Source organism: Pteropus alecto, unplaced genomic scaffold (assembly GCF_000325575.1).
Source record: "Pteropus alecto unplaced genomic scaffold, ASM32557v1 scaffold106, whole genome shotgun sequence".
In the NCBI taxonomy this organism is placed as follows: Eukaryota; Metazoa; Chordata; class Mammalia; order Chiroptera; family Pteropodidae; genus Pteropus; species Pteropus alecto.
In genome coordinates this window covers 14,218,516-14,233,302 of record NW_006442103.1, presented here as the reverse complement: position 1 = coordinate 14,233,302, position 14,787 = coordinate 14,218,516, and the positions used below count along the sequence as shown (strand labels likewise).

Here is a 14,787-nt window from a genome sequence, read left to right as displayed (position 1 = left end):
ACCAGATCATCTCTGAGAAGGGGGAGGGGTGGGGCAAGAAAAACCAAGTTGGTGGGAAACGTGCTCTCTCTCATCACCGTCCTATCGAGAGACAATAGGTGGTAACCTACCGAAACAAGCCTCGTGCAGACGCCCTGTATTACAGGCAGGTGGAATCCGATGTACACACTGGGGATATGGCCCTGCCAAAAATCCGTGGCGAGGACATCAGACCTCTGAGCCCAACGCATGCCCCATCCACACACCTTCCTACGTCACCACCCGGGGAAATGCCCTTCCACATATGTCTGTGGAAAACACACAAAAGCACAAACTCAGGAATCCTATGTGACAGGCACATGAGGAGACAACGCCGATGATGGCATCTTCGAGAACAGAAGAAGTTCTTGTTGCTACCAAGGGGGAAGCAACCCCCCCGCCCCCCAGCTCTGCTCCGTCCAGGCTGGTCCGAACTCAAACTCATGGAAAAGACAGGGCAACAGTGGGTCAGCACCAATGCCCGAGGGAACCTGACAGCCACTTTTAAGTCCGAAGCTCGCCGGTGGCCATGTCGCCTCACTGGCCTATTTTCTTTTCAGGACGAAGAGGGTGGCATGTGGAACGCTGCGGCCTTTTGTGTCTGATCAACCACAGAAACGCTTTCGGCGCCGATGGCAACCGTCACACAATGGCCATGGCAACAGAGGAGGGGAACGGCCCTTGTGCTGCGTTTCTTAAACAGGCCCGGAGAGAGGCACCCCAAACACAGTTCAGATGTCACTTCATAAAAATCTGAAAGATGTCTTCTTGAAAGATAGGATTCCGAACAACGAAAACCAAAAGCAAACGAATGCCTGCCCCGCGCTCTGCGCCCATCTGCCGTGGGAGGAAGGAGGCACTGGGCAAATGGTTCTGGCTTTCTGGCCCCAGAAAACGTGGCTCTTGGCTCTTTCATTTAGCCTTTGACCTTGAACACATTAACTCATTTCTCCAAACCTTAGGTTCTCCCACTGCAGGGTGGGAAAAGCAACATAGAAAACTCGGCTGTGACATAAGTGTGCTCCGAAGTACCTAACTGTATAAAATGTATTACTGAAAGGCTGTTGAAGTGACTGGCACAAGTCTGGGGTAGGTGGCAAGTCAGATATTCTCATGATAGACAGAGAGACCCAAACATGCAGGGCTGGCAGAGGGCCAGTGCCACCTGTGGCAGTCATCTCCTGAGTTTAAATATCAATGGGGACGATTTCAAATTCTGTGACTTTCCCAGACTTTAAAGTCGGTTGGATTTAGGCCAGAAAAAATACTGGAAACTCACCCTCTACTTTCCTGCTTCCTAAGGAGGGGATGCATGCCTGGTTTAGGTCTGTTTTAAAAATTAAACGAGATAACATATTTATAAATGAATGCCCGAAGCGAATGGCTGGTAAATGGCCGCACTATGAGCTTACCTGTCCATGTATTTTGGGAAGGTCGATGTGTCCCCTGCGTGCGCCCGCAGTGCCCTCCCCATCAACGGCCACCACGAGGCCACTGTCGCAGGAAGTGAGCCAGGATAGGGCCCTCTGCACCGTTTTCCTTAGGGACTTAGGACTATAAAGTCATGGGGCCCTGTTTGCACGTGACATTTCCTGCTAACCTTCGGCGTCCTGAAAATCAAGCCCAGCCATGAGGGAGGCAGCCACGGTACACAAAATAGAAAAACCGCTGGCCTTACAGTCAGCGGGTCTGGATTCCAGGTCTGAACCTGTGACTTCACAAACCCGCATAAGTCGTTTCCCCTTTTCTGGCCTGTTTCTTGGTGCGTGTGATGGCGAGATGATACCAACGATTCCATGTGCTCCCTGAAGAGAGCAAACGAAATGACGACGGTGGAAGCATTTGTAAACGACAAAGGATCACACACACATAACGTGTCAACGTTACTGCTAACGATTATGAACATTTTGCAGCCTCCCGCCTTAACTCTCAGTGTGCAGCGAAGGGCACGGAGGCCGAGAAAAGCACGTGTGCACGCTCACGGGCACACGCAGAGTTGTCTATTTCCTCTTCATTCACTTTCCCTGGATTTGAACGTGGCTTCGGCCATTCGACTGATAGGTGCTATTAAAATCGGAAATATTAAGGCTTTAGAGCTCATCTAGTCCAAAGCCCTAAACATTTATAGCCTTTAACTTCGTCCAGACCAGGGAGAAAGGCCCTGCCTGACCGGCCCAGGTGGGGAAGCCTCATTCACGTTTTGGTCACCTCTTTTCAAATATTAATTTGCGCTCTTATGCTGTCAACAAAAAAATAGCTTTTTCCCATGCAGGAAAAACGTGACAGCGTTTCTGACACACTAACGCCCCCATGAGTGGCCGGCCACCATCATTCTGATGACCTAGGTAGGGCTGACACGAAGGTACTGAAGAGACGGTGTGCTAGTCGCAGAGCAAAATCTGCAAAGGCCTCCTCTCGGGGTGAGTACCTACTATCCCACCGGCCGACTACGGGTGCGGACATTCGGAACCCTAATAACCAGCCTCCCCAGCACCATGCACAGGGATACGTACACCCACTAAGCCACGCACTGGGATACGTACACGTGCAAGGCCGCGAGGGGCGTATGCTCTCTTGGGTGGTGACGACAATCAAGTGACTCAGGGGCTGTGACGGAGCAAGAGCTTGGGGGGTGGGGGAGGCAGCAGAGGCCCAGCTGAGCTTCTGAGTTAAGTCTTAATAGATGGATGATGGTCACGCCATGTGGACGATGAGCCGTAAAGCTCGTTCCTGGCAAAGGAAGCAGGTGGGCAGACCAGGCGGGGATGAAGCCATCCTGCTACACACCTACAGTACGAGCAACAGAGTCTCAGGGCGGAGTCGCAGAGCGGCCTGGAGAGACCTGCTGTAGTGGGTTGAATTCTGTCTCCCCAAATCCACGTCACCCAGGACCTCGGAATGGGCCCGTGGGGGGTCTCTACGGACGTGAGGACAGAAAATTAAGGTCATACTGGCGTCTCTATAAGAAGAAATGAGGACACGCAGAGAGACACACAGAGAAGAAGGCCAAGAGACAATGGAGCAACAGGACAAAGCGCCGAGGAGCGCCATGACCGCCACAAGCTAGGAAGAGAAGGAAGGACTGGTCCCCAGAACCTTCAGAGGGAGCGCGGTCCTGTCCATGCCTGCATTTCAGAACCCCAGCCTCCGAAACTGAGAATTCGAGCCGCCGGTGTGTGGTCCTTCGCTACAGCAGCCCTAGGACAGGACCACATCTGTATTCAAAGCGAGAAGGATGGAGGCAGGTAAAGGAGGAGGTTTGGCTAAGATGAACGGCTAAGGTGAGCAGGTGACAAGAGAGGGCACAGGAGGGTGAGAGGTGGGGGTGGCAGGAGAGAGGGTGAGCTGGCAGCAAAGGCCCGAAGGACACCAGCAGCAAAGGCTGCCTGGAGCCCAAGGCGTCCTGATCTTTCAGGGGTGCCCGCTCTGGCGGCTGCATTTTAGGCCTGAACCAGGGTCTTTGAGAAAACGCTGAAACAAAGGGCACACAATGGAAAGCGGAGTCGGCTTTTTGTGCAGACTCCCCGCCTGGGAGAGCCGGCTGACGCCCTCGGTCTTATCTGACCGACTTTCTCCCCGAAGGAGTCGACGAGACCACAACCTGGATGTGTGGGCTTCACGACTCCCTGGACTGGACATGGAGGTAAGGGACTCATCTGACAAACGGCCGGGACCCCTGGCAGCAGCATTCCTGTGAGTCCCAGAGACGCAAACGTAATGAGCCCCCGAACACTGCTGCCGCCTCCGACGAGGACCGGCACGGGAGTGTCTCGTCTGCTGACCCTCCAGCCTTTTAATTAAAATGTCTGTCTGCAGCTGCATGTGCAGGGCTGGCTCACCAAGTCCCACACAGGGAACAGGCAATGATCACCTTGGCCTCGGCTTTAAACACCGGGCTGCAGACAAGCCCTGCAGGGCGTCCCCACCGAAAGACAGCCAACTGTGACAAGAAGCCGGGCTCGAGAAAGGCAGAATCAACAGGTCTGGTCGTCATGGAACAGTCCCCTCGGTGCAGGCTGGGGGGCACCCGGAGCACTTCTCCGTGCCCTGGACTGCCCCCCGCTTTAAGTTTCTGATGATAAAATATCACCAGATGGCCTCTCCAAAAACACAAGTAAAACCACAGCACGGTGTACCCGGATGAGGCCACTCTGTCAAGCCTGGGAGGACTCCGTGGGAACTAGAAGTGTTTAACAGCCACATGCTACGACCTGGTTCTTCTGGTCTCAGGAACCAAACAACGAAAAGCTGTCATACGTGTCACCCCTCTTGGCCGTAAGGCCACGTGAGGCACGCACCAGGAGGTTCTGAGTGCGGTGATAGCTATGACGAGACAGCCTCCTTCCAAGCAGATGATCCAGTCACGGCCAGCTGTCCACCTGGCTGCCTCTCTCACAGCAGAGAGCTGCTAGCAGACCTCCTGCGGGGCGGGGGGTGGGGGGGGGCTGTGAATCTACGAGACCTGTTTCCCCTCAAGTGACACCCCAGTCTGCCTGGAGAGCTCAGAGCCCGGCCTCCCAGCCCAGGCGCAGACTGCACCATGCCCCACCTCCCCCCACACAGTCCAACCTGGGCTGCACCTGCCCTGCCTGGGGCGGGAACTCAGCCTCTCAATGCTTTAAATTACTGTGCTGACTCACAGCAAATAAACATCAAAGACAACTGCCTGCTGAGGTTCTCTAAGAAGGAGGTTTAGACAGACACTAAGCACCTCCAGACCCACCCAGGATGCTCCACTGGCCTTCCCTTCTCCTTACATTCCTCAGCATCGGTCCCTCTGGCCCTGGGAAGAGCTACAGGAGCACAAGTGAAAAGTCTGGAGGCCGAGGGTGACCGGCCTGGCCAAGAGGACCTCTCTGCTCAGAGACTGAGCGGAGCCGGGCAGCAGCTGCTCTGCAGGTCACGGAAAGCAGGTCCTTGTCCATCTGCCTTACTGAGCGTCAGCGTCTCACACACACTGTATCCAATCACACCCATCAATCCATGGATGAGTGTGCAGAACACCAGGCCTTGCCCACGGCGCGGGTCCTTCAGAGACAGGAACAGCACACCGTTTGGGCTACGGGATGCTCTGCTCGGCCCCCTGGGGCCCTGCGGGAAGGCCACCTACACCAGCTCTGTGTCCACGGGCTCCTTCCCCTTCTGGTGGCCGTGCTCTCTGCGAGTGACTCCTCTCGGCCTCAGGGTGAGGCTTGGGGGCAGACACTCTGCCAGGGAAGCCATCCCAGCTGTGACTACTGCCAGGAGACAGCTGTATAAACACAGGACTGCAGTGTCCAGCACCGTACACTCTCACATCAAACCACTTCTAACAGGCTGCACCGGGCCAAAGCGCAAACAGCAGGTCTGTGCCTGCCTTCGGGATCCTCCCACAGCAAAGCAGATCTGAGCGACGACCATCACACTTTCCTCTTTAGCTCTGACTCATTTTCATCCTTTGCTTTTTGGGGGAGTAGGGGTACAGACTGGCAAATACCTTCACTGAAAAGCAGTTAAACAAAACGCACATTTCTAAAAATGCAATCGCCTATGAAACCATGATCATAAAGAACATGGCTACTTAAAAACACTCCCAACCTCACCGCTGACAGCGCTGGGTCCTCCGAGACCGCGGATGCTAGTCTTGAACTTGGGAAGAGGGGCCCACAGCCCACCGTGACAGCCAAATCTGATCAGCAGTGAGATCACCAGCTTGGGTATCATTGGATCCACGATCACAGACATAGGATTTCAAGGGGAGCTGGATCTATCCCAGCATCACTGGAGTAACCTCGATCTCCCCAGCAGACTCTTTTTCTCACTTCTAACTAGAAAACCAAAGTACAATCAAGAGAAGCAAGTTGGAGGCATGAGCTGGACAATACGAGCTCTGTTTCTCAGAGTCGAGCTGCATTCACTGATTCCACGATTTCCTGGAGCTCTGGGGTCAAAAGTCACCAGAGTGCACAATACGTTCCTGTCTTAGCTTGGGCTGCTATAACAAAATGCCATAGACTGAGCGGCTTAAACAACAGAAACTTATTTTCTTACAGTTTCAGCGTCTAGAAGTCCAAGATCAAGGTCTGGCCACTTCGGTTTCTAGAGGGCTGGCTCTCTTCCTGGCTTGCGAACACTCCCTTCTCAGTATATCCATATATGGCCTTTCCTGGGTCCAGACGTACAGGGGAAAGGGAGAGTATGCAGACCTCTCTGGTGTCCCTTACGAAGACGTTAATTCTGTAGGATCTATACTTCATTTAACCGTAATTACTTCTTTAGAGGCCCCATCTCCAAATACAGCCACACTGAGGTTTAGAGCTTCGACTAATGCATTTTGCCTCCCTCCCCATAATTCATGGCTTCCTCACATGCAAAATCTCTCATTTCCATCCTAACAGCTCTGAAGGCCTTAACTCATTCCAGCATCGACTCTAGGTCTGAAGCCCAAAGTCTCATCTAAATTTCCTCTAAACCACGTAAGGATGAGACTCAACGCACAATTCACAGAGGCAAAATGCCTCCTCGGCTGCAAACACTTCAAACCACTTAAATTATGTGCTTCCCAAATACCACCGTGACCCGGCATCGGATAAACACGAGCATCAAAAGGGAGGAATCAGAAAAGAGAAGGGTGATGGCTCCAAAACCGAGCAGCGTAAATTCCATTGGACGGAAACACTTGAGAACGACCCTCTTTGGATCAACCTAGGGGCTCTGCCCTAGGGGCTCACTAGGTGGCAGAGCCATTGTCCCCTTTTCCTGAAGGATCATGCCTGTTCCCAGCCCTCCGTCATTCCCACCTACTTTCTCTGTTTCCTTTAGATCCGACTGACAGTGTTTCTCCTGGTATAATCCCTCTTTATTCCTGGCTTCTGCTGAAATGGCTGATTCAAGCCCTGGTTCACACCCATGCTAATCTCTTTATCAAAGGCTTATTCACCCACACCTTTCGGCTCGAGCTTCATCATCTTCTTTTTTTTTTTTTTCAATCTAGATAGGCTGGGAATCTTTGTTTAGCAACTCCTCCTTCAATTCCTCTCTTCCCTCTTGCTTTTTACTAGAAGCAGGAAGAAGGACCCACACTGCAACATCAATATTTTGCTTGGAAATCTCAGCGAAATATCTAATTTCCTCACTCCTAAGTCCTACCTGCCACAACACACTAGAATGGAACACAATTCAGCCAGGTTCTTTGCCACTTTATAACAAGGATCGCCTTTGCTTCACTGTCCGATAACATGTTTCTCATTTATACTTATGAATTGGGGGGGAGGGGAATTCAGTCCATAACGGTTGCTTTTCAACACAACAATGCTACAATCATGCACAATCATAAACTTTCACTGTTGGAAAAGCAAGCCCAGAGTCACTGCTTCTAAAGCACAGGTGGTTCTGTGATCAGTAAACCAACCTTCAATAAAAAGGTCCATGGTCAATGCCAGTTTATAAGATACTTAGTCTCGAATGAATGAAGTATGCTGAGAAACCCACTCAAAACCTGCTGGCTGAATTAGATACAATGGAGCTTCGGCAGAATGAGTATCTTAGAGAACGGGTCACTGTGAATTCCCAGAGGGCTGGGGCAAGCGTTCCATCGGCTTTTGTGGCCTCCGTCTCGCCCCTTGCCGATGACTATCAGCTATCATCACTTTTCACTGATGTTCATGGGCCTCCTATAGTACAGAGCTGTTTCTCCCACTTGAAAGATGCTTCTTCTGGGCTTTTTGAGGCATAGAAGTCAATAATTAAATCTGTGAGAATTGTATGCAAAGTAAGAACAAGCAGACTCTGAGAACGAGACCCTGAGGCAGCTGGGGAGTCGCTGCAGACCCCAGTGTCCCCGCTTCTGCGGTCGCTTTCCTCAGCCTGGGCGGGGGCTCTAACTCACGTGAACAAGAGAGTTCAGGGCAAGTGGTCCCGGGCCAGGTCCAGGCCTCAGCCTTAAAGAGCCTGGGAGTGTCTGCTTTTGTGTTCTTGGGAGCCCTGGGAAGTCTAGCTACCCTAATAAGAAACTACTCCCCAAAGGGGAGGCCCTCCGAGGAGGGTGCGAACCCCGGAACATGTGGGAAGAGAGAGAGGCCCCACTGCCTCGCGACATGACAGCAATGACATGGGGACCACTAGCCAGGCTGGGAAAAGAACCTCCTGGCTGAGCCCAGCCCACAGAGCTGTAAGAAACGGTAATAAAATAATAAAATGTTGCCCTGCGCTACTAAGTGTGGGGGCGGTTTTATACAGCAATAGATAAAAAGAGGTTCTTCTTTGGGACAACTGACATATAGACAGTTAAAAAGGTAGGAGCAGACAAGGGCTCAAACTGCTGTGGTTATAAGGCCCAGGCTTTGTTTGCTGACTGAATTAAAAAAACCAGTGGGCTCGGGAATGCCTGCGGAGTAAGAGCCAGCCAAACCCTGACTGTCCCCTCATTCTCTCCTTTCCAGCCCTGAAGCTGAGTTAAATGAAATAGGATCATGTATAAAAAAAAATAGTATCCAGTCTGGCACATAGTTAAGCACTCAAAAATGCTATGAGCTCCTTCGCGCGTTCTTAAAGCAACAATAAGAACATGGACCCATCTATGCAGAGGCACTATGGTGACACGGTTCAGATCGTTCTGGAACCAGACGGCCTGGGCTCAAATCCTGCCTCCCACAACCACAAACTGCGTGGCCACAGGCCATCCACTTAACTCTCCTGGGCCTGTTTTCTCGTCTGAGGATGTGGATGACAGTGCCGACCTCGCAGGGCCGTTAGGATTAAACGAGTTATAAGTTAAGAGCTTAGAAGGTGCCTGGCACGCGGTAAGGACTGTGCATGGTTAAAGTTCATGGCGCACATCTCCGAGTTGGTCAGTCAGTCACACTAGCTTCTACGCACCAATATTCACAGTATTCACCTGTAAAGATTGCAAAAGTGAGAAATTATCAATCAGGATAATGAAATGTCATTTTTAGTCTTTTTTCTTCTGGCTTTCTCTCCATGTACAGTCAGATCAACTCACTAGTCTTTGGTGAAATCCTGGAAAAGCGAGCAACTCATTGTGAGAACAGGGCCGAGGAAAGTGACAAGTGAGGTGTGCGTGGACAATTACGGATGGGCTGAGACCCCAGGACGCCGCGGAGAGCACGGGAGTGTGACCCCCAGGAGGCTGGTGGTTCCCTGCAGCCTCGAGCAGGTCCACCGGCCCCCACCCCTGACAGGGTGGGAGAATGAATGAGATCCAACACCCCCGAAGCCCTCTGCCATCTCGAAGGCACCAGGAAAAAGTCAGGAAGTCTCTTAAGCTATTTATGGTCTCTCACTTTGTACAAAAATAACCTTTTACGTTTCGGAACATTTTCAAATAAGCCATGACTCCACGCTGGCCAACAAGCAGGGCCACGGCGAGGACCTTGTAGGAGAGCTAACAAGAAGCAGATTTTCTTTAAGAAACTAAAGAATAGGGATTCTTTTGACCACTCTCAAAAATAGCTCCGTCGGTTCAATAAAATCATCTTTGAAAACAAAATGAAAAGAGAACTCACGCTCGCTCTGCAGCTCAGCCCAACAAGTCACGGCGGTGGGGACGTTTTTACATAAAGGGTGAGTGGGACAGCCTGGGACTCCTGTCGCGTGGGGGACTGGCTACCGTCACCCCAGGACCTGCTCCTCTGTTCATTCTGGTTCCCCCTTCCCTCCTGTTTCTATACTTTGCAAAAGGGCTTAGAAGTTAGTTATCCTCCTGGCCCAGTGACTCTTCCCGCCACTGCTGGGTTTGGACCAGATCGAGCCCAAGGATCGGCAGGTGACAGAGCCCACACGGTGCCAGCGGGCGTGTCCTTGCTCCCACACACCGGCTGTCACAGGGCAGCTGGCCCTGCCTGAGGGCTCGATTTGTGAATAAAGATGTCTCTCCCTCTTCAGCCATTTTCCATCCCATAACCAGGGTCTCCACGTGAGGGACGAAGGGGGCCTTACTGAAGAGGGGGGGTGGAAACAAAGGGCCTTGGACCTTGGAGAGGAGCCGAAAGGAAGATACTGGGACCACCCGCAACGCTCTCCTCCAGGGCTGCTAGAGAAGTGGCACCCTCGGGTCTCCCGGGCGTTAGTGACTTCAGGGTCAGCAAATAAAGACTGGGGGGTTGTTGGTCAGATGAGGACAACCACAAGGGTTTGCAGCCAGCCTGCGGGTCACACGGCGCAATCGGTCCTGCTTCTCCTGGCCCAGGTCATCCATTCCTGGCCGGCAGAGCTACGGTGAGTTCCAGGTGCCAGAAGCTGTCCTGTGGGGCCTCCCCCCGCCCCCACCCAGATCCGGTCTGACGGATCTGGGTGGGGGCGGGGAGCCTTAGGGAGGAAGTCAGCCCCATCACCCTGCCACCCGAGGTGAGAAGACGCCCTCTCCTTTCTCACCTCCACAGGTGGGAGTCACACCTACTAGGCCTGAGGCCAAAACACAAGACCACTGTGGGCCTCACTAATGGCCAGTGTCCTGGCTGCTTACAGCTGCAGAGTCCCAGATATCACTCCTGTCTCCTGGGACCAGGGCCGGATTTCTCTCCGCCTTCTCACACCGGCTACACCTGTCCTGTCCTGAGACAGCCCACTTCCCACAGGGCTTTACTGCTGCTGCTGCCTGCAATTCCCTGGTCCTCCTGTGTTCCCATCGTCCATGCCAGGCCCGTGTCAGCCACTGTCCCCTGCACAGTGATGTGCTGGTCTCTGAGGGACCATGAGCCCCAGGAGTCTGAGAAAAGAGCTCCAAAGGCGTCCATCCTATGTCTCTGGGCCCCAGCCCTGGGTTTGCAGGGAACAGACAAGTCTGCTGGTCATTCTCCAACATGAAATACGGGGAAAGCGAGCTGTCTGAGACGAATACGCAGCAGTGACTTACATGCCTTCTGAGCCCCACGGCATCTGCAGAGGACTCGAACATCTGATTCTGCTGCACGGAGCGTGAGACTCAGACACTGATCCCTCCAAGGACGGGTCAGAGGGGCAGCAGCCTTGAACGCCAAACCGCCCCGTCCTCAGGGGGTACCAGCTGAGTCCAAGGGTGAAAGAAGATGGGTACCAACACCAGGATGGCTGCAGGGGAAACCTGACCCCGAACGAGGCTCGCGCCACCTTGCTGGGCCCCGGCCAGAAATATGACAAAGCCCATTGTTCTCAGGCCCACTAAGGGGCCCTTGCCAGCTATGAACGTGCAGTGATGACGGCTGCGATGAAGTAAGTACTTCGAGGAGCCAAGCAGGTTACACATATTGGCACATATGGCTTGAAGAGGCTGGAGCCCGAGGTAAGGGCACGGTCACACATCCCAGGGGATCCATTCGCCCAGTGACCACGAGGGCCAACTGTGTGTCATGCTCCTGGCGAGGCACTGAGGATGCAATGAGACACAGCCCCTCTCCCCAGGGAGTTTATCATTTGTGGAAGGAAACAGAAAATAGGCCAGTGAAGACGAAGTGAGAGACGCCACGATGAGGCACGAGGTGGGCCTTGCGTCCTGACACCCGGGTGAAACCTACGTGAGGCTCGCCATTTTTGTACAAATTCCTTAAATTCCCTAAAACCCCATGTCCTCATCTGTACTATGGGGATGAATAAGACCTAAATCAAAGGGTTCGGAGAAGATTAAACATGACAGTCTATACGAATGGCTGACCTCGGGATGGACAGAAATAAAATTAAATAAATGATGGCGATCACTCTTTTAGTTAACCATGAAACAGGCTTCATGCACAGATTTAAAGCGCGATAGCTCAACGTATTTCTTTCTCTCGTGCATATATCTGGCAAACACTCGACCCTTACAAGTTTGAGGTCTCGAACCTACACTTGATTCTTTACTGGACGGCCACCAGGGTGACCATGTCATTGATCACCCAAACCGCAGTACCTCTAAGGGTGGGGGACGAAAGAGGGACGACTAATTATTCCCCGGAGACAACGGGGTAAACCAGATGTGCCCTTCTGAGCAAACGGATCCGCCAATCCCTCGACCCATTGTTCACAGGCCCATTTCAGGGCCAGGAGCCGTCGCTATGTATCCTTTCTGCCAACAACTCTGACCTCAAGCCCAACTAAACTCCAACCTGGATGAGCGCCAGCAACTGCACCATCCCCTCCGGAAGTCGGGAAAGTCAATGTAAAGTCAAAAAGTCACCGCGCCCCCCGCAACCCGACCCCCCAACACAGCTCTTCTCGAAGCCTGAAGGGAGGAGCCAGACCCTGGTCCTGGCACGTGGCACCTGTCATCACCTTTGACTTGCTGAAGACCAGCTGACTTCTAGCGAGAGACATCAGGCGTCCTGCCCGCCTCCCTGGATGCTCCCGCTTACCTGAGGTGCCCCAAGCTGTAGAACCGGGACTCGCCGTCAGTGGAGCGGACCACGTGCAGCGTGAAGGTGGGCTGCAGCTGTCTGAGCTCCAGCAGGACGATGGCCAGGTAATGGATGAAGAGCAGGGCGTCCACGAGGGAGACGGCGTATTGCACAATGCCCTGGTAGTTTCGGTCCCGGGAGTCCAAAATGCGGACCCCGTAAAAAAGCCAATAGGAGACCACAAAGAGAAAGATGAGGACCAACAAAAGGGCACGGAAGACAAACACCCGTGGCACATCGGCTCTCTGCTTGCGGAAAAACAGCGCCCAGGTCCCGATGAGCAGAATGAGGAGTTTGAACGCCACGGAAATAAAGAGTCCCTCACAGATGGTGCCGCAAGGCTCCAGCTCCTCCCTCCACAGGATGGGGGGTAACAGGATGAAGGCGATGGGGGTGAGGAAAACTAGAAGTCCGAGCACCGAGGCGACGGTGAGGCCCAGGTAGCGCTTGCAGTCCAGCCCCACACTGTCCTCCATGTCCTTGCTGATCCTGGCGATGTCCTCCTGAGAGATACTGTGCTCCGAGGTGCCCGTGATGGCCGTGGTGGTCTCTCCCCAGTTGTCATCCTGACGGGGAGGGAACAATGAAGATGCAGAGCCACGCACGGCAGGTTACTTGAGAAAGCCACAAAGCAGGCACTTGGGTGACCCAGTGGACATGGTGGGGGGCCCGCCCCCCCGAAGCAACCCGCACCCAGGGGCTTCCCAGAAAAACAGAAGCTTAACATGTTAATTAGAAGCATTTTCAACCTTAACGATTTTCACTGAAAATTTTCAAAATGTATCCTACACTGACCTTCTCAAATTGAACACGATTTAACCTCTTTGTCCGGGTGATTCACTACTATAACACTGATTCTCATCCACTGAGCTGGAATCCCCAGAGAGATGTGGAGGGGTCTGGGGCTAACTGCTTGCAGTAAACAATCCGCTGTTTGTTAGGCTTGCACATGAGAGCTCACCTGCGGCCTGAGAAGAAAACCCTGTGTATTCTGTTCTCACTCCACGGCTGGGTTATGAAGGCTCACAGATAAGCCCCGCTTCGGGAGGCCTTCTCAGTAGCTCTGAAGAGCCAAGGGCACAGCGAGGGGACTGGACACACTGTTTTTAAGCCTCCATATTGTTTTTAAGACCCATTTAATACCTATCAGTGTCACGCACTCCTGGACATTTCTTACTGAATGTCAAGCAAATGCCAAGTGTCTACGGCCACTTGCATTTCAAAAATTCCACCCGAAACACACGTTCTCATGACAAATGAAAGATCGAGGGCAAGGAGTCACCAAGATTATTATTATGTGCCTGCCTTTCATTCTCTTGCTTTCTCTCTCTTTTTGAACTATGAGGTACTTTCTGGTTGGAGCAATTACTGTCTTTGTTTAACAAGATCCAGTCGTTAGAATTTTAAACAGTTTTGCTATTTCACTGGCAATTCGGACTGCATTCCAAACTAACGACAGAGCAAGGAGGCCATGGAGAGCTACACGGAGTCCAAAGAGGTTCTGCCTTAGAGATGTGCGTATATAACTTGGAAAAAACAGTCAGACGGAGGGGCAAGTTGAGTGAAATTAATGTGTAAGACGCCAACTTGGAAAAATCCAGTTTAACAGCTGAATCAGTAAAGTGGAGTCTCTCATAACCAAACAAAAATCTTCAGGGTAAAAATCTTCAGGATAAAAAATATGATTTATGACACGTGCAGGCGATGGCAAAGGCAGTGGTGGTGGCAAAGGTCCTGACCTATGAAGAAATAGTTCTTTGACGTGGAAAGTTACAGGTATCACATACCATGAGAGAAATGGCTATTTAAGACAATCATTAGAAGCAACCAAGACTCTCAGCTACTTCGAGTGGAAGTGTAAATTACTCCTGGAAACCGGTCTGGCAGTCTCATATAAACGTAAATATATACTTAACAGCTTTATGCATAAGAGCCCAAAACAGTGCAACCCAAATGTCTGTCCGTCGGGAGAATGGATAACACACTGCGGTGTATTCATAAAACGGAATACTATGCAGCAAAAACAAAAAGAATGAATTGTGGAAACACACCAAAACGTGGATAAATCTCAAAACCAGTATGCTGAGTAGAAAAGAGTCCAAAACAAAAGAATATGATTCTAATTACATTAAATTCTGAAGCAGGCAAAACTGATCTACAGTGACAGAAATCAAAACAGGGCTTGCTTTGGAGAGGTGGGGGTGGGGAACAGGAATTGACTGTGAAGAGCATGAGAGAACTTTCTAGTAACAGAAATACAGTATATGGATTCATAGGAATGAGTTATATGGGTTTATTTAGCTGTTAAAACATCAAACTGTACACTTTAGACCTCTTTATTTCTCTGGGTACAAATTTATTTCAATTTTTAAAAAAGAAAAAAAATCAGCAGCAGGGGAAAAAATAGCTACAAATTCAAAGATGG

The 14,787-nt window shown here is 51.7% G+C and overlaps 1 protein-coding gene across 1 annotated transcript in view; it reads right to left on the bottom strand.

Annotated features, from left to right (window-relative positions):
• VANGL1 (VANGL planar cell polarity protein 1) overlaps positions 1-14,787 on the bottom strand; it is a 50,837-nt gene that overhangs the window by 18,042 nt on the left and 18,008 nt on the right. The window contains exon 4 of the mRNA XM_006919671.3: positions 12,321-12,928. Coding sequence (XP_006919733.1) covers positions 12,321-12,928 — 608 coding nt within the window. The remainder of the gene's footprint in view (positions 1-12,320; positions 12,929-14,787) is intronic.